This window comes from Aphanomyces astaci (assembly GCF_000520075.1).
Source record: "Aphanomyces astaci strain APO3 unplaced genomic scaffold supercont1.2, whole genome shotgun sequence".
NCBI classification, from domain to species: Eukaryota; Oomycota; class Saprolegniomycetes; order Saprolegniales; family Verrucalvaceae; genus Aphanomyces; species Aphanomyces astaci.
In genome coordinates, this window is record NW_009798265.1 from 815,612 (window position 1) to 839,086 (window position 23,475).

Here is a 23,475-nt window from a genome sequence, read left to right on the forward strand (position 1 = left end):
TAGACCCTCTCGGTCGAATCAAGTCGGCAGCCACGCCGGTTTCCGTGATGCCGTGGTCATACTCAATGATGTACGTCCCATTGAGCCGCACGCGAGTGATTACACCAGGGTAGTACTTGTCTTCGCCGCCACACTTCGCTTCGACTTTGTCGCCTTGTTCGAAGTTTTTCTTTGACTTGTCTTCTTCCGTGGACGTATCATCGGGTTGCTTCTTCTTGGGGGACTTCTTTGGTGACGACTTTTTTGCTCGGACTAAGTCGGCGCTAACAGCACTTTCCTTTTCGCCGTCGTCGTAGTCAATGTCGTACGATCCATTCAATCGCGCGCGAGCAATCACCCCCGGGTAAAACTTGTCCTTTCCTTTGTACTGGGCTTCGATTTTATCGCCTTGTTTGAACTTGTGTTTCTTTGGCTTGTCTTCTTCCGCGGTGGACGCTTCCGCCTTCTTTTTCTTGGGGGAAGTTGGCCTCGCCCGGATAAGTCGTGTCGCGACTCCCGACTAGTTTGTGTGCATTAGAAAGGTCCAACTGTTTCGATAACGCACCTCTTTTTCTCCCTCGTCGTAATCGATGTCGTACGTGCCATTCACGCGCTTTCTTGCAATGACCCCAGATTTCCACGATGACTTGGCGCCATACTTTGCTTCGATTTTCTGGCCCTTTTCAAACACTACCTTCTCATCGGACGTCGTCGTGGTTGTGTCGTCCGCAGGTTTCTTCTTCTTTGGCGAGTGGCTGAGTCCTGTGGAAATGAGCGATTCGGGAACCCGCGACTCGAGTTTTCCGGTTTCGTATTCCAAGTCGTACGAGCCGTCCGAATGCACCTTGGCCACCACCGCGGCCAATTTCTCGCCTTGGCGCTTGTAATCCGCTTTGACACCTTGCCCAACTTTGTACTTGGGGGGTCGAGACGATTCTGAATCGGTTGTAATAATTGGGTCGGGGCGACTCGGTTTTCGAGGGGACTTTGCCTTTACGGGTGCGTCTGAGGATGATTCGTCGTAGGTCGCATGCTTCCGCGGAGACGATGGACGGTGGTGCTTGTCCTCGTGGGGGTCTCGGTACTCGTCGTGGCCGTGGTGGCTGTGGTGATGGCTCTTCCGTGGTGACGATGGCTGGTGATGATGCGACGGCGACTGGTGGTGTTTCGATCGAACCTACAAACTGTCTAAGTCATATCTTGCACGCATGCTACTCATGAATCGTACCAGCTCTCGGATGGATTGCTCGGGAACGTACTGCTCCACCTTTCCCGTGTCGAATTTCACGTCGTACGTTTCATCCTTGTGCGCCTTGACAATGCGGCCAGTTTCGTACTCGTTGCCCTTGATCGGAATGGCTTGAATGGACTCTCCAGAATGGAAACGCGACGTATGCTCCTGGCGTCGTTTCTTTTGACTTTTGGATCGATGGCTTCGATTGCGGCGTCGACGTCGGCTCCCGTCGCTGCTCGACGAGCTGCTGCTGCTGCTGCTACTGCTGCTGCTGGACGATGAGCTGCTGCTCGCGTATTTCTTCTTTTTGTGTTTCTTGTGGTGTTGACGAGACTTGATTGTGTGGTTGCAGAGCTCGCACCGGGTCGCGTCAAAGTTATTGTCAAACTTGCAATGGGGACACTTCACGAAGATGCCACGGGCACCTCCATGAGGTTTGGACGTTTCGCAGATTTCGCAGTGTGTGACCCAGTCTTCAATCTGCTGGTGCGCACATACGCGACAGATCCAGCCGTTCTTTTGAAGCACAACCTACCATTTCTCGTGTGATCCTCCATAGCAATAGCGCGTCAAAACATGTGTCATAAGGGCGTACTTGTGCTGTTGGAACGGCATGATTCACCATGGTGGAATATCCCGTGTGCTGTTGATGGGTTGGAGAAAACAGAACCGCTTGGGGGGATGGTTGACGCGCCATCATTGGCGACGTGGGGAAAGCAGCATTCATGTTGTACATGGGCGTTACTGGCGCCCCTCTATGGGAAAAGGGAGGGGTTCAGTCGGCTCCTGGAACCGAAATGGTTGTCATGTGACATAAATGTGCACCTTGGGTCGTAATGCCCTCCACTCATTTGCGTTCCCCCTGGCGCAGGATGGGGCATCACATCCACGAGTCGGCCGTAGGAGATCATATGCGGCTCGTACGGGCTTACAAACGACTGGGCAAACCAATGCAGGTCAACGTCGGAGACGCTACTGAAGCGACGGCAAAACTCTTGAAACGTCGAGCGTGGGACACAGCCTGAGCCGTGGGGGTCGTACTGCTGCAGCATTTGGCGAATGTTGCCAAAGGAAGACGCCACATGCGCGGCAATGTCCTTGAGTATCGCATCCCTATGACATTACGTGACAAAGTGAGTCAAGAACAGGAAGACCTCGAACGTACACTTCATGCGAATCCAACGCAACAAACAATGACAACGCGTTGTAGTCGATCGCGTCCATCTTGGAGTTGTAAAACCGTTGCTGGACCCCATGGAGCTGCATAGTTGACAGGAAGATACCGCATTGGTTCAGTGCGTCTTGGAACGCCGATACAGTCACACCGCCACAACGATGGTGATCATACGCGCCCAGCAACTGCCTCAAATCCATTGTCACCGCCGAAAAGCATCGGCGTAATTGCTCCCTCAGTTGCGGCGCCTCCTGAACATATACAGTATTGAGTAAATTGACACACATGTGTGTTTCTGTCTACCTGATAATGGGGGTTATGGAACGACTGTGAGATGCTGACATCCATGGACTTGCCCTGCATGTCGAATCCCCCGCTTGAAACTTGCCGTGCATGAGGAATGGGGCTGATGACTACATGGTGGTGGGGGTGCACCGCCATTCCAGAGTGCGGAGAATACGTGTCATAGTAGTGTTGGTCGTAGGAGGTGGAGACGGGTTCGCCAACAGAGTGGGTGATTCCACGCCAGTACTCTGGATCCAGGGGGCTCGGCTTTTCGCTGCGGCCATGACCACCATGAGCGTGGTGCTGCTCATGGGGCATCATGTTCAACTTCGCACCTTCTGTCGGTTTCCAAGTCGAAGCGTTTCGCTGCGTTACACCAACCGCAAACGTAACGGCTCAACCTATTGTCGGACTCATGCTGCGACTTCCTTCCTTGCGGCATGTTCCCGCTCATGAATCCATGCTCACTTGGAGACACGACCGTGATCCACAGGGTCATGCATGTCCTTTCTGGTTCGCGCCTTTTCAATTCTTAAAAACTCGATAAATCCGGATATTATCCGTATTTTATTGTGATTGGCCCGACGATCTCAGTTTGGGATTTGTCGTGTCGAACTCACAATCATGACGGTATGTACAGACCTATGGTGCCATAGCTGTTACCATCATGCGTAGGCGGAGAAGCGCGGCCTCGGCTCCGGCGACGTAGGATCAACGTCTCCAAAGAAACCCCGAGCGAATTCAGCCGAGACGCTGTCGCCTGGTACCACATTACCGTTGCCATCAAAAATGATTGGGGTGTCCAACGATCCAGAGTACATCAACATGAGGTAAAACTTTCAGCGAGCGGCGTGACTGTGACTTGACGCATAATTAACCTAGTGACGATGTCTTTCACAACACCAGCCTGGCATCGAGTGATACGCATTATATCCATTCCCTATCGGTTCCTGGGAAGTACGAAGCGTTTGACGTGTACGGCCATGCCGACAAGAATTCAACCGTCAGCAGTGTTTACTTTGGCAAGAAACTTTGCGGCCATGAAGGAATTGGTATACAAACGAACCCTGGGATGCGACCTTATGATCGCATGTAGTTCATGGCGGATGTATCTCGACTGTGCTGGACGAGCTATTTGGATGGACGATGTTCTGGTATTGTTTTCACCGCCTGTCAACATCCCCCCATCACGTTTGGGTTTAGGATGACGGAAGATGTGGGTTTCACTGCCAATTTGAACGTGAACTTTCGAAAGCCCCTACCCGTCGATACATTTGGCCTCATTTACACCAAGTTCGACAAACGGGAACGTCGAAAGGTGGGTTGGAATATCGTATTACTCATCCATATCTCATGCAACTTTGTTATGACGTGTATAGGTGTATATGAAGTCTCGTCTCGAAGACAACGATGGCAACCTCTATGCCGAAGCCACAACATTGTTTATCTTGCCCAAGCCAACTGAATAAATAGCACTACAGTAACGTTAAGCACACCGTAAATATGTCTCATTTACAGTCGGATATGTGTATACAGTATATGTACACCTATACGAGTTGGAGTAGAATCGACGGTCGTGGATAGGCCGAATCAAGGCCAAATACGCCTCAACGTAAACATTTGGGTGACTGCACGGAAAGACTATACTCGTTTTGATTGGCTCCTGTCTCAAATGTCGGTCACCTTGCTTTGTCGAGTAAACAACCGGATACATTATCCGAATGAATGCTCGACGATGATTGGGTCGCTAGATGACACTGCGTGACTACTCTTATGATGGCGATCCTTCGGCGACTCTTCGTCGCTGGTCAACAAGCAATGTCATAACCTAAAACAACGTCCAACCAATAGTACAGTATACGTATACCATGCAAGTTGATTTCCAACCGTTGGGCCAAAGTCTCCGAACTGTGGTTGAAGCTGGCGTGATCCTCGCGGGCGTGGCGGGGTATTACTACTTTGGTTCGGCATCGCCAATTCCCAAGTGCGCTCCAACTCAAAAAGATGCTCAAAACGATAGTGCTCAGGTATGCATTCCTACTAGCGTTGGTAATCTATGTCGTTACAGCTTCGATGATGATGTGCAGGCACTTGAACGACTGTCAATTGCCGACTTGCCTTCCAAGGTCGTCCACTTGGCACAAGACGCGAGCGTGACAAACTTGAGGTATGTAGAAGTGCGTGGGTTTATGCTAACGATATCACACAGGGATTTGCTGTTTCGGACAGTCCCAGCCGAACAGCTCGAAGGGCATTACATCCATTCGCTCAACATTGCAGGCAAATTCCAAGGCTTTGAAGTGTACGGACACCCCAACAAGTCGGGCACGACAAGTGTCATTCACTTTGGCGACAAACTGTGCGGTCATCCTGGCATTGGTACACATTACAGCATGCGAGTCAACCCTCTCATGTCTGCTTCGAGTTAGTCCATGGCGGATGCATTTCGACGGTGTTTGACGAATTGTTTGGGTGGACAATGATGTGGTACCGTATTCCCACATATTGTTCCAGACGTATTTTATACTTAGTACTTACAACTAACGTAGGACAAGTGGAAAGCTCGGGTTCACGGCGAATTTGAGTGTCAATTTTCGTAAACCACTGCCAGCCGAGATATTTGGAATCGTGTTCACCGACTTCGACAAACTCGAAGGGCGAAAAGTAAGTGACATCATACTACAGCATGTGACATCCAAAGGCTTACGGCTCGGTGTAGCTATTTATGAAGGCGAGGCTTGAGGACAACGAAGGCACTTTGTATGCCGATGCCACTGCCTTGTTCATTTTGCCAAAGGAGCAAACGTAACAGTTTGTACATGGTCCATAATGTCGTACGCAAAGCGTGGAAGTGCACAAGTACATTAACAAGTCAATCATTGCACCAGTATTTTCGTATAACGTTTACGTTCGACTTTGCCGCAGCAATGCGCTTTTCATAATTTAGGACCGTCGCACTGGTGGGGATGCATGCAGTTAGCGTGAATAGGACTCGTAGTAGACAGGTAATCAGTAAAGAGTTTCACTCGATGCAAACTGAGCTAAACATCGACAAGCGCAGCCATCCATGATTTTACACGTCGTCCAATGGGCCGAAATCGCCTCGCCTGCCACCGATGAACGTTTATCATTTCAATCTTGATCCTCATGTACATGCAACTACTAGTACGTGCATGAAACACGTCTTACATGGCCTACGGTCGTGGCAAGAAGCATCGACAGAGTAAACGAACACTGAAGCTTCGACATAGCATCGATACCAATCGTTTCTTCCAGTCGCGTGCGTCAACACGCTTGCAGTGTATGTGCATTCACCATGGTAGACAGGCCTTTGCGACGGTCAAGTGTAGCTCTCATACCGTACGTTCACGTCCAATGTGATCTAGCCACGGTTTCAGATCAACGTGGCCATCAAGACAACATCATCATCCCATTCCTTCCTCGCACGTCGGACCTGATTGCATGTCGTTTTTTTGGGCGATTCTTGCGGTTTTGTGTAAAGATACGTGGTCCAGTGGCCCAATCAGCGACGGCCATGCAGCTTCCAATATTAAAATTGGAAGGTTCTACGTATGTACTATTTTAAGTGCGTCTCCAATATGGCGACGTTGCTATGGTTTCATGGGGCGTTGCTTGGAATGCGCACTTAATAGGACAAGATGCGATTTTAGAGGTTTCCAAGGTGCGCCAGTGGCTGGCAGAAGGGTAGTGACTATTTCAGCTTTTAGTGGAACCATGTTGAGCACCGTCAAGAGCGTCGCGAAGCGATCGGTGTCGATCCGTGCCTTCTCCTCCATCGTTCGTGATGTGCCCAACAGCATTGAACAAATCACTGTGGGTCGCCAAGGTGAAGAACTGAAGCTGGCCGAAGAAGGCGTTGAGTTGTTCAACCGCGACCCTATCGCGTCTGAAGAAAGCCAAGGCAACTCCAAGGACGACCCTATCCTCGTCCCTTCGTGGAACAGCACCCGCGCGGTCGGTATCTCGCACAACGACTCCCCTTACATTGTCTGGTTCAACTTGGAAGAAGGCAAGGTGCACCACGTGCCGCGATTCAACAAGTATTTCAAGTTGGACAACAAGAACCCCAACGCCGGCCACCACCACCATTAGAATCCGTGAGACGCCGCGCGCGAAGAGGATAAGATGTTTAAAGTCCGATTCTTTGTGTTAAATGGCTTCAACAACGATCATGGTCCCCCATTGCTTCAACAACTCGTGTGTCACGACTCACAGATATTACAGGTTACTGCAATAAATACACGTTCCTAGGCTTAAATCTGTGGGCAAAACTCGCGCATGTCGTTGCTCGTGAAGGTGTTGTGTGCAAACGAATTCTCGTCCGATAGAGCACTGGGCTCTTCCTCAGGCTGTGGTTCTGACCCCCCTTCGTCGTGGAAACGCTTCAAGTCCTCATGTGCTTTGGTGGACACTTGATCGAAAGGCATTGGCATCGGGGAACCGCCTTCGTGCACACGTTCGTCGACCTTGGGGGCATCGCCAAGCTCTTCCTCAATCGCCTCGTCGGGTGTCACACCAACGTCCGTGATCGCTGTGTTGTGCTGATCCGTGGACGAGCCAAGAAAAGCAAAGTGTTCCGTGGGGACCGCGGTCGTCACATCGGCGGCACTTGTTTGGTTCGGAGACAAGTTTTCAGTGTCGTTTTCGACGACTTTGCGCTTCTTCGTGTCCTTGGAGTCGACAGCCAAGGCATCGGCGGCCGCCTTTCGTCCGAGCACCACCTTCCGGAGAGGAGGTTCCAGCGCACCACCAGGGGGGTCATGTGGCGTGTCCGACGCTCCATTCCAGCTCGTGGGGCTCAGGAGCAGCGGCGCCGAGAAGTTCAACGCATCCAACGGCGATCGAATCGTGTCGGCCGACTCCAGCATGTGGGTGTGCATCGATTCCGCTTTGAGCATCAACGAGCTGAGGCGGTCCATGCCGGCGACCACTTCAGTCGGCGGGGGGGCCGTTGGCGCCACCTGATCTCGATGCGTCGTCAGCGACGTGAGGAACGCCGCGTGGTTGGCGTCGTCGTCTTCGTCCCCGTCGTTTTTATTGAGCAGCGAGAAATGCAAATCCAAGTGCGCGCTGGTCTTGAGCAAGTACTTTTGCGCATGCGTTCGAGTTTGCACGGCGTTGCGCGTGCCAACCACTTGCGCCACGCGGCGCCAGTTCTTGCCAAACAGTTTGATCCCTTCGAGGAATGCTGCATGTTCCTGGGACGTCCATCGGCCGCCCTTGGCTTCGTATTGCTGCGGCGGGGGGCGGGGTCGCGTCGCAGGAAGGATAAACGGCGGCACCGCGTCGTCTTTGGCCACGGACGAACGCGCCGCCTGCCGAGGACTGCCGCAACTGTCGGACCCGTCGAGATTGTCGTCGTTCGGCATCATGTCGTCCATTTTTTCGTCTTTAAACTCGTGCTTGGTGACAGACACGGACACTTCCTTGTTCGGGTCGGCAATCACAGCGTCGCGCTTCATCTTGAGCGTTTGAATCTGCCCCTCGTACTTTTCGCGCTCGGCACCGGTGGTGGTCATCATGGCCGCTTCCATGGAGCTGATGCTTTTGGTCAACGACCGAATTTGCCGATGAGGCCAGCGCTTGATGCCATTGCGACGACACACTTTTTTCATGAGCGTGATGCAAATCCCAAAGAACCGGGCCACTTCCACGATGGGCTGATCGAAGTGTTCCCGAAGCTCTTCGATCGAGATGAACTTTGTCGCGTGGTACTTCATTCGGTTCGCGGCATTCGCAACGTACCGACGCTTTGTGATTTCAGACCCGTCGGAACTCCACCCTTCACCTTCGTCTTCGTTCTTGAACTTGGCATACGACGAAATGTACTTCGCCCGGTCGGCCTCGTCGAATCGAGCAAGCGACGGAATGTACTTCGTTCCTGGGTTGATAAGAGTCTCGTCTTCGTCTTCGCCTCCCTCTCTCTTGACGTGGACCTTGGCGCCTGCCCCTTCTTCGAGGGAAGCTTTGTCCGACGGGACAGAACTGCTGTTCATGCACATGCTCGAGAGGATCATCGCGGTTTCTTCCGAATTTGTTCGCTCTCGTCCCTGTCGTGCTTCAAACTGGATCGTCCCGGCGTGATGCTTGGCGTCGGACACGTCCTTGTCGCTCTTCTTGGCCTTCATCTTCCGAGGGACTTGCATGTCGGGATGACGTTCTCGTGTCAATTCCTACACCCAGAAGTTCACTGCGCATCGTTTCAACAGGTCTTTGTTTATCTTATTTTATCTATACAATACTGGGGGCCAGTACTTTCGAGGGATTAGGTCAACTCGCTGGTATTGGACGTTGACCTTTCGACTGGCGCAATATATCTTGGGAAGGCATTTTAGCGGAATCAAGGGAGCCAATCAGATCGCAGTATATTTCCCCACCAAAACGCTTTGGCCAATCAGATCGGTCTTACCCTGTCGCTCGCACCGGACGCCCGTACGCTGTACGTGTACGAGTGTAATGTACATGTACCTCTTGCAGTCTAAAGTGTCCAATGTACTGTACGTACTGTGTACGTACGACGTACTTTCTGACAATGTTGAGTGTTTGGTTGGCCAATTCTGGTTGGTCGGAACGCCATGTAAGTCACGACCCAATGAAACGGCGCACGGTCGCAACCCCTCGTGCGAAGATCGCAACGGAATCGTCCGTCATGAGGGCAAACTCGTCAGACAAGGAGCGATTGCCATGGACAATGACCAGTACGTTCTAGCTTGTGGATGTAGCAGTACATATACGTCGTCAAAAAATCGCAGAGATTGCAAAAATCAATTGAGAATGGTTCGTTAACGAAAAGGTGAAAGTGGCAGGAGGACTACATAGCGTTGGGGCAGATCGTAGGTTCCTCATATGTGCCGCTTGGGTTGATAGGGGGATGCCAAGCATGTTGTTACCGGTATCGTGCGAGGCGGGCCTACATACCTTATACTGTATTAATACCGGTCTACACATTAAATGTGTACTGTAGCTGGTGATTGGCTGGATTTGGTTTTCTGCAGTTTTTGGTTCAAAGTCGTCATGGCAGTGTGTCGGCGCAACGTGCCCGTTCAACGCAAAGTGAACGACTGGCTTATCAAGGACTCGTTCAACGTGACCTCACAGGGCGGGGAGGATGGCGTGATTGAAAGAGTCTTTGACGTGATAGGCGAGCACGAAGCCGCCGTTGGAGCGCGTCCTGAGTCGCGTTGGTGTGTGGAGTTCGGGGCTTGGGACGGCAAACACTTGTCCAACACGTGGAAGCTGCTGCACGAAGAGAATTGGCACGGGGTGCTCATCGAAGCGGATAAACCACGATGCGACCAAATGGCCCGCATGTACGCGAACCACCCGCGCGTCCAGTGCATCAACGCATTTGTCTCGTTCGACGGCCCCATGTCGCTGGATGCCATCCTCGCACGCGCCAACGCTCCGTCAAACTTGGACTTGATCTCCATTGACATTGACGGCGCCGACTACCACATTTGGGACAGCCTGCGATCGATCCACCCCAAGGTCGTCGTGATTGAATTCAACCCGTCGATCCCGAACAACGTCGTGTTCATCCAAGACAAGGACATGTCCGTGTACCACGGCTCGTCCTTGGCGGCTCTGATCGAGTTGGGCAAGGCCAAAGGCACGTCCTGATGTACTGCATCACACATAGCATCATCTTGTAATGTTAGGGTACGAACTGGTGAGCACGACCACGTTCAACGGCATCTTCGTGCAGCACCAGTACTACCCGCTATTCCACATGCCAGACAACTCGATTGACACGATGCACGACGTGCCCATGCCCACCGAGTTCTTTCAGCTGTACGATGGCACCCTCAAGATCACGGGCGTGAAGAAGCTCCTTTGGAAGAAGCAGCCCATCAACGAAAAGGACATTCAAGTGCTATCGGCGGCCCAACGCCGCTTTCCCTTCATACCCCCCAACATTGAGCGCGAAATGGCCAACGCCGACGCACTCTTTCTCGACGCCCAGAAGGACTCGACCAACCGCGGTGCCGTCGCGAGGCACTTTGTCGAGTTGGTCCAGCGGTGGAGTGTCCATTGCTCGTATCCGAATGAAGTAGTACATTGGTATTTCGGCAAGTATCTGTGACCTACGACATTCTTGTAGGACATCCGACGATTCGCGGGATATGCCCTCTCCTTGGGGCGTGGGGACGCAGCGGTGGCAGCGGCCCTGCTGGCATTTTACGAGCAAACGGCCGACGTCCACTTCAAAGCCAACTCCCCCCAGCATGCCATTCAATGGTACTTTGCACTTTTGAGTTGGCTGTATATACATTCATGTATGTGGTGTAGGCTGAAGCAAGCGCTGTATCTGCCAAGCGTTCAAGAAAACCTCGTGCACAAGGCGCATGTGATGACGCGCCTCGGAGAGGCGTACCTTCGACAGCATCGATACGACAAGGCCGAGTTTTGGCTCCAGATGTCCATGGCATTGGAAGGCCACGACAAAACCACGCTCAAGACACTGGTATCTATACCTCCATGACACCCATGGAATGACACTCTGTCGCAGGCGAAATTGTACATGAAGCTAGGACACACCGACGCACAACGTCGCATTGTAGACGAGCTTCGTGCTCTTAATACAGACTAATATGCAGTGGGGTACTTGCTTTAACTCGTGGCGCGGAGTAGCATGATCGACAGCGTCACATACGCTTCAATCTTTTCCTTCACCATCAACATGAACGCGGAAGAGAGGGCGCCCTGCACACATTCGTGTCATGTGTACATTTACATGTAGGCAGATGGAAGGAACGACGTACCTTGGTCAGCTCGGGGGCCAAACCGCGGTACAACGACGGGTAGCCTTCGTCGCGGACGAGGTTCTGAAGGATCTCGAGCATGCTCTTGGGCTTTTCATGAGAGTCAGCTTTAGCTTTGGCTTGGACAATGACCTTGGCTCGAATGTAGGGGAACACCACAAGGGTGGCCAACGATCTCGCTGCGGCGCCCAGCACAAATGCCTATATGCACAAACATCATGTTCATTCCAGTACCCATGGGACCGACGAGTACCTCGATCGCAGACAACGACTTCGTGGTGGGCTTGTACGCTTTCAAATACACCTTCTTCACTTGCTCGAACACGGTGAACTGAATGGCTGGTTGCAAGCACAGCACAAAGTAGGCCGAAAAGCCCTTGTAGAACGCCGTCCATTTTCCCCCGTTCTCTTCCCAGATCGATTGCAAGAGATGCACAAACCCTGTGTGCTTGCCATCGTTTCCCTTGGATGTCTGCATGCGAGTGATTACGACTTCCAGTGGCAAGGTGATTGGCAAATGGAACATCTCGGCCAAATACCCGACCACCAAATTCGCGCCCGTGGACAGCGACGTCGAGTTTTTCGCCAGGAGCATGTTCGACATGGCAGTGTACGCATAGAAGTACAGGAACTTGGAGATCGTCGACTGCGCGGCTTTGTACTCGACACCCTTGTACAGCGACAAAATGGTGCCGACGTCCCAAGTGACCGGCGTTTTCTTGTCGTTTGCATCTTTCTTCGACTCAGACTGCATTCTGGTCTTCAACGTGTCCAATGGATACAGAGCCAAGGAAGACGTGCATCCTCCCACGGCAGCGGATGTTGCGGTCGCAAGGGTCGCCATAGGTTTGCTCAAGCTCATGTTGTTCGTGGCCCCAATTGCGAAGTTGAAGACGGAATTCCGGATATTCAGTTTCGTGGCATGCGGATGCTTATTCCACGATTTGAAATCCATTTTTGAAATAACCTCCCAATTGCCCAATTTCACATGTAAAAATAATAGATGAATCTTTTCAAAACCATTTCAGATGTAAACATAATAGATGAATGTTGTTTATTATCTGCATAACAGCCAGCTTCAACGACGATGACACCGCCAGCTAAGAGCTTGACGCCCGAGCAATTCCGCTTGCGTTGCCGCGATGGCAGCTTTCAGTCCAATTCGGCGGGGTATTGTCCGGGATTTGCTCAGGTGCGTCATGATGCTAGGACGCGCGGATCGATTCCAATATCTCCTCGTCACGTGAGCGCCGCCCATGTCTGCAGGCCAATTTAGTCATCTTACCGAAAGAGCACGCGTTCGACTTCTTGTTGTTCTGTCAGCGCAATCCGAAACCTTGCCCCCTCTTGGTATATCCCTCGTCGAACGTATGTGCCTTTCCATTGACCACCATGAGCAGGAGGTGTCGGATCCTGGTTGCGTGGACATGCGGCGATTCGCCCCCAATTCAGACATTCGCACGGATCTGCCTAAGTACCGCGTGTACAAGCACGGCGTACTCACAGAAGAAGTGATCGACATCAAGCCGTACTGGCGTGACGTGAGTACAGTCGTGATCACACAATATCACGTCAAGCACGACAATTTGTTGTAGGACTTGGTGACGTTCTTACTAGGCTGCTCGTTCAGCTTTGAGGATGCGCTTCAAAATGTATGGTCCATCGACACTTGCTGTTTGATGGAATGACATGTGTCAAGGCGGGGCTGAGCATCCGCCATCAAGACGAAGGCAAGAACGTGCCCATGTACCAAACCAACCTTCCGTGCGATCCCGCGGGGGTGTTTTCAGGTGATTGCTTGAAGTGTGGTACATGCTAGACAGACTCTCATGCTGGATATAGGCAACTTGGTCGTCAGCATGCGACCTTTCTCCCCCAAGGACGCGATTTTAGCCAGCGTCATCACGGCGCGGTACCCCAATGTCCATGGAAGGTACACCTTTGTTTGTCCGTAGATATCTCCACTAATAAGCCAAGTCCTGTGCACGTGGGGGATCCTCAAGCTATTGGGATTGCCGACATTTCCCAACCTTCATATGGAGACGCGGTGACCATCCAACCAGGCGAAGTACATACACGAATCACCAAACACTCACACAACTGTGACCCCCCACATGCTGGTAGATTCCCGTATTTTGGGCGTGCGGAGTCACTCCTCAGAACGTGCTCCTTGCCAGCAAACCGGTACACGCGTCGCCGTCGTTGCTGTGGCTTCATCTGGTGCTTTCTGGTCCTGTAGGCGTTCGCCATCACCCACGCCCCAGGCCACATGTTGATCACTGACCGACGCAACGACACGTTATAATACTAATATTCGTGTCATTGTTTCATTAACTCGCTTTGCTGAAACTCCAAATACTGGTCAATCGCGTTGTGCTCGTGTCGCTTGGCCGCGCGCCGCGCCGCCTCCACATGGCATCGCACGTGTTCGACATGCATCCACAGAAACATGACCATGTCCAAGTGGCCATTTTGCGCCGCCCACACCAACGCGTCCGCCGAGCATCCTTCCCGCCGTCGGGAGACAAGGAACTGCACCACGTCCATGTGTCCGTTGGCCGCCGCCAAGTCCATCGCAGCACTCGTGCATCCTTCGCTGCGATTCTCGTGCAAAAACTCGACAATATCCATGTACCCGTGCTGCGCCGCCGCGTCCATGGCGTCCGTCGTCGCCCCTTCGTGGCGGTGGTCGTGTAAAAAGTGCACGAGCTCCAAGTGCCCGCCCTCCGCGGCCCAGTTGAGCGCGTCCGCAGAGCAACCTTCGGTGCGGTGGACATGCAGGAACTGCACCACGTCCAGATGTCCATTTTGAGTCGCAAAGTCCATGGCGTCGATCGTGGCGCCTTCGGACCGGTGGTGGTGCAAGAAGGCGACGACGTCCAGATGGCCATGTTCCGCCGCACCGTCCAACGCCACGTGGGTGCACCCGCCGGCGCCGTGGGTGTGGAGAAATGTCACCATTTCCAAATGTCCTCGACTGGCCGCGGCATCCATGGCATGGGGGCTGCTGGTGTATTGATGACGTATCAAGAATTGAACCACGGCAAGGTGGCCGTGCTTGGCGGCGGCGTCGACGGCGGCGTGTCCTGCAGATGGAGGAAGATGCTGGGCGTTGAGATGGAGGAACTCGACAATGTGCAAGTGACCGAATCGGGCGGCACAGGTGAGGGCTTGGGGGGTCACAAGGGAGTGGCAGCGGATGCAGCGCTGGACCACGTACAGATCGCCTTCGAAGATGGCCACATGCAGCACGAACCGATGGTCAGACACGGCGGGAAGGAACAAATCTTGCGTGACATGCATCTTGTCGTCGAAGAAACATCGGTAGCGCACGGGCGCGGCGACGTTGTATCGGAAGTTGGAGTGGGTTTGCACGAACGCCTTCCATTCGGCATATCGAGGCTGCAGGTCCACAAACAGACCGCACTGGTACTGCTGGATCGTCGTCATAAGGGAAGGATTGAAGAGCACGGACGTAAACGTCGTGTCTCTCCGGAGCAGACTTCGTCGAGTGATACGTCGCTTTCGCCCAACTTGGTGGCGTGGTGGTGGGCGGGGGGCCAGTGCAGACGGAGAGATTGTCGCCTCGTGTGGTTGTGGTTGAAGTTGTGTCTTCTTGGTAAATAGGCCATGCAAGGGCTGGCAAGTGAAGTACCGTACACCGTTCACGGAGCCGTCGGTCTTGCCTTCTTCAGGACAGTCCAGCTCGACGCCAACCCAGTCCCCTTTGGCGAAGTCCGTGGGTCCCATGAAGCGAAGTACGCCTTTCTTGCCGCCGGAGACAAGCACACGGCTTCCTATCGCCACAGGACATACCCATGGCACGCGAGGTTGCTTGTCTGGAGTCGCATAAGATCGGTCGCCGCCGGCAGGCGCCATCACAAACGACCAATGAAACACCACGCATGGCTACTTTTCCCCCCACAACAACTCTGTAAGCTCGATGATTGGGCCAAATAATGCGTACTACTGTACTTCCAAAAGGCAATCGAAGGAACCTAACAGCAGTTGCGAAAACCACAACACAACGCAAAATGGGCGACTGCAAGCAGTGGTAGCAAGAATCCAAGTGCAGTAAGAGTGCACTGAGGCTTCAAAGTACCAGGGCTTGGTAGAAGCCGACGCGTCAGTGTCAGCTTCTACAACACTCGTATATTTACCTTATTCAGTACTGAAGTTGAACGGTTTTTCGGTTACTAGCAAGGCTTATCCGGTAATTGAACTTGCACTTCGAAAGGTCGCCAGCAGCGATGGCGCCTCCGCAATCGACGACGATCGCGCTGATCAAGCCCGACTGCGCGACGGGATATCGGTCTCCAGGAGAGGGGGATGCATCGAAGAATGGAACGATCCTCGACGACATCATGCAGCGCATCAAGGCGGAAGGGTTCACCATCGAGCAACGCCGGACGCTGCAGCTGACGAAACCCCAAGTGCGGCAACTATACAGGTAGTACATATACCTGCCTTGTCATCATCTGAGCATGCACTAGGCATTCTTGGGGAGACCCTGAGCTGGAAGGTGTCTTGGACTTTATGGTGAGCGGGCCTTGCATTGCGCTCCAATTAGACCGCGACGACGCCGTGGGTACGACATGCAATTGCTGCTGGGGCGTCATGTTCATATGCGTGCGTCCTTAGAGCATTGGAAGGTCGTGATGGGACCGATGGACCCTGCAAAGGCTAAGGCGGTGGCGGGTCCCAAGCCTTTGCTTCGCGGCGTGTACGGGACTACTCCCGTGCGAAATGCGTTCTACGGGAGCGAAACCAAGTTGTGTGCCCTTCGTGACAGACTGCTTCTCTTTCCAACAGCGTCGCCCGTGCTGCAGCAGGCGTTGGCAATCGTTAAACCCACAGCATTAAACTACGTCGATGCGCTATCAGTGCGATTTGAGGTATGCGTCCTGAACAAACTTTTTCTAATCAACACATATAGCGGGAAGGCTTTTTCCTCATGGATCGCGCACAAATCGTACGTTCAACTGATATGCTTGTCACTGCATTTTTATGCATTGCATGCTTCGCAGGCTATCGAGTCGGACGAGGAATTGCTGCTCATGGCTGAGTCCAACGACCCCGCCTACGACTCGGAGCTCAAGTTGGCCATGACCACTGGCACCTCTGTCGTATTTTTGCTTGAAGGGCTGGACATCGCTGCCAAAGTACAATGAAAATGTTATTGTGTGGTGCCTTAGTTTAATATTGTCGTCACAGCTGGAGCTTTTGTTGGGGTCGGCTGACCCGGTAGAAGCCCAAGTGTACTTTCCAACCAGTATTCGAGCGGAAATGGGCGTGTCGCTGGCCCACAACGTCGTATTTCCGTTGCATTCTGTTCCGGCGGCCCACAAATACATGCAAAAGTGGTTCCCCGCCTTCTTTGCGTTGGAGGTACTTCCTGAAGTGTCATGACTAGTTCCAACACGATCGAGTAGCCCGAGCAAACGTTGGCCATTATCAAGCCTGGCACGGCCAATTTGCATGCCCTAGCCATTCAAAGCATCATTTTGGCGCATGGATTTCGAATCGCCCGGCAAAGTCGACGCCTCTTCAGTCGCGAAGACGCCATGGAATTCTACGCCGAACATAAGGTCCGTCACATAAGCTGTTCAGAAATATATGACAAATGATGTAGGGCAAAGCGTTTTACGACAAGCTGATGGCGTACATGACGAGCGAAGTCGTGGTTGTTATGGTTCGTACATACGATTCATTAACGAGATTGCTCTAACTTATCCGTTGGTGCAAACCAAAGATTCTCGTCCGTGTCAAGGCGGTGTATGCGTGGCGAAAGTGCATGGGGCCAACCAACTCGAAGACTGCCAAGGACCAGTACCCCCATAGCATTCGGGGGCAATATGGGATCGACGGCACCCAGAACGCCACGCACGGAAGCGACTCGCGTGGCAGCGCTGACAGGGAAATCTCCCTCCTCTTTCATGCCCCGGTCGCCGTCCCCCTGGGGGCGTCCGTTTCCACCAAGGAGGTCGCGGGGAGGCCGATCCAGTACTTGAGTCGCGACAAGACGCTGCATGAAGCGTTGGCGCGGGGAGTGACGCTGCTCTGTCAGCAGGACCCCAAGCTGGACGGGTTGGAGGCCGTAGCGTGGCTGGGTCGGTTTCTCGCGACCTTCGCCACGAACGAAAGGCCAGAGACTGCTGTAGTCGCCCGCCTCCCAAGTGGGCCTCCTCGCAGTCGACGAAGCCAAGAGGCTGCGGATTTGGGAATTCCCCCCTTGGCGGCGTTGCATGTGGTCGGGTTCTTTGGTCGCGGGTCGAATCGAACGCTGCTCGCCACGCAAATCGCCAAGGACTTTAATTACCACTACATGGACATGGACGTCCTTCTCCAAAAGGTAAGGTATTTCACCTCACGAGAATGTCAATAGCTTTGCGTGATGCTGACAACCCACCGTTGGGAGAGTAGAAGGACACACAAGAAGACGACATGGTGGTATTGGTCAAAGCGTTCAAGCGATGTGTGTCGAAGCGCATCGTGCTGGACAAGTGCCCGCCAGAATTGGCCTTTTACCTCTCCTTTCAACGCGTATGTAGTATCCAATGACTTGATAATCACTGACAGTCATGTCACTAGCATGTGGCTGGGTTTGTATGGATCACAGTTGTGGCAGACGACGAGCCCGACAGACAGCCGTCTCATCACGTGGCGACTGAGGGGGTGCCAGAAGTACTGCCCTTCCCTGTGCATTCAGCGGGGGAACGAGAATTCTACGACTACTTTCACCGAGTGAGCATACTTGTTCCTGCATTCTATAACCCCCGCCACGGGATCTTATCATGTTTTCTAGTTTGGCCAGCTCCACTACGTGCCTCCACGGCCACACTTGGCCACTGCCCTGACGCAGCACATGTTTCTAGCCGACGTCCACGGGGCTTTTTCCCCTCGCATTCTTCTCGTCCACGACAGGAACCGCGTCATTCCGTCCCATCAATGGCATGATTTGGCTCAGCACTTTCGATGGTCCGTCTTGGACTTCTCCGCACTGGTGGAGCAACAAGTCGGTCGAGAAGCCAGCAAAGGTCACGCAGGAGTGTACTCGACGATGGCTCGGACGAAGGAAACGATGCCACTGGACCTGATCGTGCGGCTGCTAGCCCAAGCCATCGCCATCACTCCGACGGTCCACCGGTTCGTGACGATCAACGTCCCCCCCCATGCGCTCCTCTCGGCTGGCTTTGTGTCGCTCGTGGACACCACCACTCGGTGCTTCCCCCCCACGCAACTGATCAATATCGAGCCCAATCCCCTGTGGCGCAACACGAACTTGACGTCGCTTGAATGGCGCGGCCATGCCCTGGGTCATGTCGTTCCAGTGTGGGTGGATGGCCCCGCCGAGTCGACGCACTTGCAGTCGATTCTGCAGCCGGTGCTCGCACCAACGGTGGCCTTTTCCATCGACGAAGGCATTGAAAGTGGGGGAGACGACGCCACCATCCTGGCCACCGCGCGGGCCCGGGGCTACTTGAAATTGAGCGCAAAAGACGCGCTGCGAGCTGAAATCCTCGCTCGGTCGGCCGACGGCGTGCACATCCACGAATTAGTCCAAGCGAACGAGCCCATTCCGGACGACGTGGTGGTGCGCGTGCTGCACAAGTTCGCTTTCCATCCTCACCACCGCCGCATCTTCCTCGACGATTTTCCTGCCACGGTGGAGCAGGTTCACCAACGTGTTTTTTATCCTCTGTCTTGATACTGTGGATAAATGTAGACGACAGCCATTTCCGTTGGCCCCCTTGGGTCGCCGTCGATGGTCCTTCGAAGCCACGAGTCCGCCACGCCGTTCAAGCGCGACATCCTGACGCATTTGGCCCTGTCGCACGCGGTGGTAACGCTCACTGGTCCCAATTTACACGCTCATTTGAGCCAACTGACCGCGTCCGCGGTGCTGGGTGACGTGTCGGACCTGGATGTATCGCGGCTGCAGCGCCATTTCCACGTCGAGGGCGTGCACGTGCTGCCCATCGCCCACGTCGAAGCCAGCGTAGACACCCTGTGGCCCCATCCAGGCCACCCCATGGACGATCGGTCGTTCGTCGAGTTGGTGTGTCTGATGCTTCGCCAGCGAAACCTGCGCAAAGTGCTCTTCATTGGGTTCCCCCGCACGCTGTTGGAGGTACGAAAATTGTCCCATTGCACAGACAATAATAAAGTCTCGAGTAGGCCCAAACGTTTCGAGCTATCGGCGTCGATTTTGATCACGTGGCCATCTTGACCAAGAAGGTGATGCCCGTGCCGCACGCGTTGACGGACGAGGACTACTACTCGTCCGACGAAGAAGTCAAAGCAAGAAAGAAGAACGCGCCGGAGCCCCAATTGAGCCAGCTATCGCGGTACTTTACAGATACAGCCCCCCGAGGAGCGATTCAAGCATTAACGTACGTGGACATCACCCGCGTGTACCCCCACCTCGAAGCATGGTTCCGACCAAATGTCATCTTGGCCGTGGGCAACAAAGCCAGCGGCTTCCACGACGCCCTCCAGCGAGCGGCCCACTCGTCCAATTGCGTGTACGTCCATGTGCCGACGCTGCACGCGAAGCATGTGCAGCGATTTCCGTTCAGCGACCGCGCCAAGCGTATCCGAGCGGCGTGGACCGAGCGGCGACTGGTGGACGTGGAAATTACCGTGGATTTGGTCAAGACCGAGGTGCTGCGACAACCCGTGTCGACGCGCGTCGTGCTCACGGGGTTTCCTCGGATGATGGGCAACACGATGCCGTACGTCCACGATCAGGTTGTGGCCCTGACGGAGCACGTCGGCGCGGTGAACCAGGTACGACCTGGTGTTTTGAAGGTGTTGATGTGCTAAATGTGCGACTGTCTGTAGTTGCTGCACTTCACGGCGTCCCCGGCGACGTTGTTGGCGCGAGTGGGAACTATCGAAGCCGTGCATGCTCACACGGATGCGTTCAACGCCGAAAACGCGCCGTTGGTGGCTTTTTGCATCAAGATGAACAAGGTCGTGACGACTGTCAGCGCCGATGTGTCGCTCGGCACTTTGACCGAGGACATCCAGACGCTCTTGCTTACGTAGATTCTTTGTCGTGCTATATAGTACTATGTCAACCTCACTGATCTCACCATACCAATTCAATCTAACGTTAGTATTGCACTTTCAGTAGTTGTTATCATCTTGAACGCTCCTTGCCATGTCGTCACAGCTTTCTCCGTTGCAACCACAGGACATACTGTACTGTGGTAGAAAATGCAAGCGGCTACCAAACGTGTGTGGTGTTGTTGGCTGAGATGGAGCATTATTGAGGCAAGTTGAGAGTCTAGGCTAGGTCTAAGAGTGGAAGAGTGCGATAGTGGTGACAATCCCCAAGGGGATATCATAAATTGAGACCCGCCCAGTGGGCGTGTCCACGGGGGTTGGATTAGTTTTCAACTAGCAATCACGATGCATCAGCATAAGCTTCACACACGATCGTATTGCCCCAAGCGCAAAGATAATATCACTTGTAATTACCACATGCAATTGCTACAAAATGCACTGCGCACGTGCAACACACAACTTGTTAGCGTGATTTGATTGGCTAAAAAGGAAGCGCAATAAGATTCAACATTCGCCAATGGACACCCGCGACGACACCACCATGCCAGCGCCCGGAGATTTCTACAACTACTCTCGAGCAACATGGAAGGCATCCAGGTCGAATATGCAGTCGAACGAACCGCAAGGATCCGTCGAGAGTGGACCAAAGCCGTCGTCGCATTTTGAACGAAGCCGAAACGCATGGCGGGCAAAACGACAGGACTTCGAGTCCCAAGTTCATGCTCCCGCAGCAGCAGTCAGCGCCGAAAGGTCAGCTCCAGCTTTGCAATTACAGAATGGAACGTTATCAAATGCGCTTTCGTCGTCGTTCCAAGAACGAGTGGAAGCGTTCTACCGGCAGTACAACCCTAGCAAGATGGCCGAAGTGGGCAACCTCGTGGCATCGTATACCGGTCGAGAGAGTCTCCTTTTCGAAAAGCTGGAAGCCAAGTACTGCCCCAAACCTCAGAATTTGCCACCGCTAACCAACGCGAGCCACGTCAAAGTGTACTTTGACATTGCCCTGCACGCCACCGTGTCGCGAGTGGTCATGCGGCTGCTGCACGATGTGGTGCCCATGACGGCCGAGAACTTTCGCTGCCTCTGCACAGGCGAGAAAGCAAGTCAATGCAAGTGTGGGGCATGTCTAACAGCCACATGTTGGTGATGTATACATAGGGCAAGTCGCTGCACTTTAAAGGCTCCAAGTTTCACCGGATCAAGAAACACTTTATGGTCCAAGGTGGAGGTACTGTACTATATATATGCTGTTCCTATGGGGATATGGAAATGCATATTGAGTCTGTAGACATCACCAAGGGCGATGGCACGGGCGGATGTAGCATCTACCACGGCACCCCCAATGCAAATGCATGGGGGTACTTCAAGGACGAGTCGTTCTTGCCGCACGACCGCGTGGGGTTGCTCTCCATGGCGAACAAGGGACCAAACACTAACGGGTCCCAGGTATACGATATATATGAACATAAATGCCAGGGACTGACATTACACTTTTGATAGTTTTTCATCACGACCAAGGAAAAGTGCCTCAACTTGAACGGAAAACACGTCGTGTTTGGCGAAGTAATTCAAGGAATGGACGTGATTCGACGCATCGAGATCCTTCCCACGGACCCGTCGAACGACCGACCGCTTCCAGGCCACGACGCCACCATCGTCGATTGTGGCCAGCTAAGTTAGCCCGAATCCAATGTGCTTCGTCAATGGTGCATATCGAAGGTCATTTGTATATTGTCAAATTGATTCGAAACTGGAGCCGTCAGCAGCATCGAATGTCTTAGGGCCCGTCTGGCAACCCGAAATACTACAATATTCTGGCCCAAAACGCCATTTTGGGGCCGAATTCAACAAATTTGATCAAAATTGAAACTTGTCTTGAAGAGTATAAAGCCCAAATCCAATAATTCCACGTGGGATTTACTCGTCGAAGAGGTTTAAAATGCCATACTACGTAGTACATTATTACAAAATGGACCATTTACCTCCATTTACCTCCATTTTGAAAATAGCATTTTTGGTTTATCCCATTTTGCCAAAAAATGGAATATTATTTTTGAAAAGTTTCCAGACGGGCCCTTATTAATACTGTAACTAGAAGATGGATTAACAGAGTTTCTGCCAATCCAAACGTTTGATTCGGCTAAGTTGGGCAAAACCAGAATGTACTAACTACTACTACGTAGTACTACGCAACACAGTTCGTACATACTACGTAGTACTATATATATGTATGCAGTATTCAGACTATGAATAGAATAAACTATCTACTCTCCTCGTACTGATATTTGTCTCCCAGTCAACGCATCGTCACATCAATCGCTTTCGCTGCACACAGGTCGCGCCATGACCGCCCTCTCCGTGCACAGTACGTACGACGTAGTGATTCCAAATCAAGGTATCACACACATGTAGATATGCCAATGGATGCCAATGCAGCGCGAATTTGCTCGACGTATTACATCGGTACATCACAATCCAACGGGGCCAAGCATTGTCAAGCCGCACGTCCACATCAAGATGGCGCACATGAAGTTCCGACACACTGGCGAAGGAGCTGCAAAAGTCGTGTCGACCACAACTGCAGATAGCAAAAGACATCCTAGTTGTCGATGGCGTGTAAGGTAAAAGAAGCATTACAGGGTGGCATCGAGTCCATCGAACTCGGCCGTACAAACCATCGCTGTCGAACTGACATGTGTATCTGTGACATGGGGTTCTAACTGGTGGTGGGTTGCAGGCGCATTTACGTGTGGCCAAGTGCTGCCTTCTCTTGGGCAAGGTCGAAGACGTACCGGCACGTGGACGTGATGCTGCGCGACCTGGACCCATCCCGCCACCGCCCGCAGCTGGACAAGTACCAAGCGCTGTCGCAAGAAGGGCTCCTCGCCGTCCGGTCGCTCGAGCCACTCCTTCGGCAATTCAACCGATACATAATTGCCAACGACACC

The 23,475-nt window shown here is 53.0% G+C and overlaps 11 protein-coding genes across 12 annotated transcripts; 8 read left to right on the plus strand and 3 right to left on the minus strand.

Moving 5' to 3' along the window:
* Positions 1-18: 18 nt before the first annotated feature.
* On the minus strand, positions 19-3,015 carry H257_01148 (hypothetical protein; the record flags this gene model as incomplete). The annotated part of the gene is made up of 8 exons (XM_009824209.1): positions 2,691-3,015; positions 2,379-2,638; positions 2,039-2,326; positions 1,809-1,968; positions 1,208-1,744; positions 545-1,156; positions 117-499; positions 19-61 (listed from the first exon to the last, which is right to left on the minus strand). Exons 1-8 carry the CDS (start codon positions 2,991-2,993, stop codon positions 19-21), a joined length of 2,586 nt encoding a protein of 861 aa, XP_009822511.1. The 5' UTR covers positions 2,994-3,015.
* Positions 3,016-3,269: 254 nt separating this feature from the next.
* H257_01149 (hypothetical protein) lies at positions 3,270-4,197 on the plus strand. The gene is made up of 6 exons (XM_009824210.1): positions 3,270-3,302; positions 3,348-3,502; positions 3,555-3,724; positions 3,769-3,826; positions 3,876-3,990; positions 4,052-4,197. The coding sequence occupies exons 1-6, from the start codon at positions 3,297-3,299 to the stop codon at positions 4,139-4,141; spliced, it is 594 nt and encodes a 197-aa protein (XP_009822512.1). The 5' UTR covers positions 3,270-3,296; the 3' UTR covers positions 4,142-4,197.
* A 263-nt stretch (positions 4,198-4,460) lies between these two features.
* Positions 4,461-5,778, plus strand: H257_01150. Of its 2 annotated transcripts, XM_009824211.1 has the most exons (6): positions 4,461-4,699; positions 4,760-4,839; positions 4,882-5,051; positions 5,102-5,159; positions 5,222-5,336; positions 5,392-5,778. In XM_009824211.1, the coding sequence occupies exons 1-6, from the start codon at positions 4,541-4,543 to the stop codon at positions 5,479-5,481; spliced, it is 672 nt and encodes a 223-aa protein (XP_009822513.1). In that variant the 5' UTR covers positions 4,461-4,540; the 3' UTR covers positions 5,482-5,778. The 2 variants fall into 2 exon arrangements, with proteins under 2 accessions (XP_009822513.1, XP_009822514.1); XM_009824212.1 differs by having other exon boundaries at positions 5,102-5,336.
* A 601-nt stretch (positions 5,779-6,379) lies between these two features.
* Positions 6,380-8,877, minus strand: H257_01151 (hypothetical protein). Its single transcript, XM_009824213.1, has one exon. It carries the CDS (start codon positions 8,837-8,839, stop codon positions 6,947-6,949), a length of 1,893 nt encoding a protein of 630 aa, XP_009822515.1. The 5' UTR covers positions 8,840-8,877; the 3' UTR covers positions 6,380-6,946.
* Positions 6,408-6,785, plus strand: H257_01152 (hypothetical protein; the record flags this gene model as incomplete). The annotated part of the gene is made up of 1 exon (XM_009824214.1): positions 6,408-6,785. The coding sequence occupies one exon, from the start codon at positions 6,408-6,410 to the stop codon at positions 6,783-6,785; it is 378 nt and encodes a 125-aa protein (XP_009822516.1).
* An 810-nt stretch (positions 8,878-9,687) lies between the features above and the next one.
* Positions 9,688-11,298, plus strand: H257_01153 (hypothetical protein). The gene is made up of 5 exons (XM_009824215.1): positions 9,688-10,302; positions 10,352-10,743; positions 10,795-10,931; positions 10,983-11,157; positions 11,203-11,298. The coding sequence occupies exons 1-5, from the start codon at positions 9,708-9,710 to the stop codon at positions 11,281-11,283; spliced, it is 1,380 nt and encodes a 459-aa protein (XP_009822517.1). The 5' UTR covers positions 9,688-9,707; the 3' UTR covers positions 11,284-11,298.
* Positions 11,229-12,352, minus strand: H257_01154 (hypothetical protein). The gene is made up of 3 exons (XM_009824216.1): positions 11,709-12,352; positions 11,456-11,656; positions 11,229-11,396 (listed from the first exon to the last, which is right to left on the minus strand). Exons 1-3 carry the CDS (start codon positions 12,315-12,317, stop codon positions 11,304-11,306), a joined length of 903 nt encoding a protein of 300 aa, XP_009822518.1. The 5' UTR covers positions 12,318-12,352; the 3' UTR covers positions 11,229-11,303.
* Positions 12,353-12,542: 190 nt separating this feature from the next.
* On the plus strand, positions 12,543-13,760 carry H257_01155 (hypothetical protein; the record flags this gene model as incomplete). The annotated part of the gene is made up of 9 exons (XM_009824217.1): positions 12,543-12,647; positions 12,722-12,805; positions 12,856-12,996; positions 13,051-13,107; positions 13,155-13,245; positions 13,298-13,388; positions 13,433-13,523; positions 13,580-13,639; positions 13,695-13,760. The coding sequence occupies 9 exons, from the start codon at positions 12,543-12,545 to the stop codon at positions 13,758-13,760; spliced, it is 786 nt and encodes a 261-aa protein (XP_009822519.1).
* A 470-nt stretch (positions 13,761-14,230) lies between these two features.
* On the plus strand, positions 14,231-15,082 carry H257_01156 (hypothetical protein; the record flags this gene model as incomplete). The annotated part of the gene is made up of 1 exon (XM_009824218.1): positions 14,231-15,082. One exon carries the CDS (start codon positions 14,231-14,233, stop codon positions 15,080-15,082), a length of 852 nt encoding a protein of 283 aa, XP_009822520.1.
* A 598-nt stretch (positions 15,083-15,680) lies between these two features.
* On the plus strand, positions 15,681-20,584 carry H257_01157 (hypothetical protein). The gene is made up of 15 exons (XM_009824219.1): positions 15,681-15,905; positions 15,949-16,043; positions 16,097-16,350; positions 16,392-16,427; positions 16,483-16,617; positions 16,670-16,843; positions 16,888-17,043; positions 17,088-17,147; positions 17,208-17,807; positions 17,879-17,998; positions 18,047-18,199; positions 18,261-19,130; positions 19,182-19,586; positions 19,634-20,245; positions 20,300-20,584. The coding sequence occupies exons 1-15, from the start codon at positions 15,706-15,708 to the stop codon at positions 20,504-20,506; spliced, it is 4,077 nt and encodes a 1,358-aa protein (XP_009822521.1). The 5' UTR covers positions 15,681-15,705; the 3' UTR covers positions 20,507-20,584.
* Positions 20,585-21,036: 452 nt separating this feature from the next.
* On the plus strand, positions 21,037-22,413 carry H257_01158 (hypothetical protein). Its single transcript, XM_009824220.1, has 4 exons — positions 21,037-21,626; positions 21,686-21,755; positions 21,816-21,973; positions 22,028-22,413. Exons 1-4 carry the CDS (start codon positions 21,045-21,047, stop codon positions 22,205-22,207), a joined length of 990 nt encoding a protein of 329 aa, XP_009822522.1. The 5' UTR covers positions 21,037-21,044; the 3' UTR covers positions 22,208-22,413.
* The last annotated feature ends 1,062 nt before the right edge of the window (positions 22,414-23,475 follow it).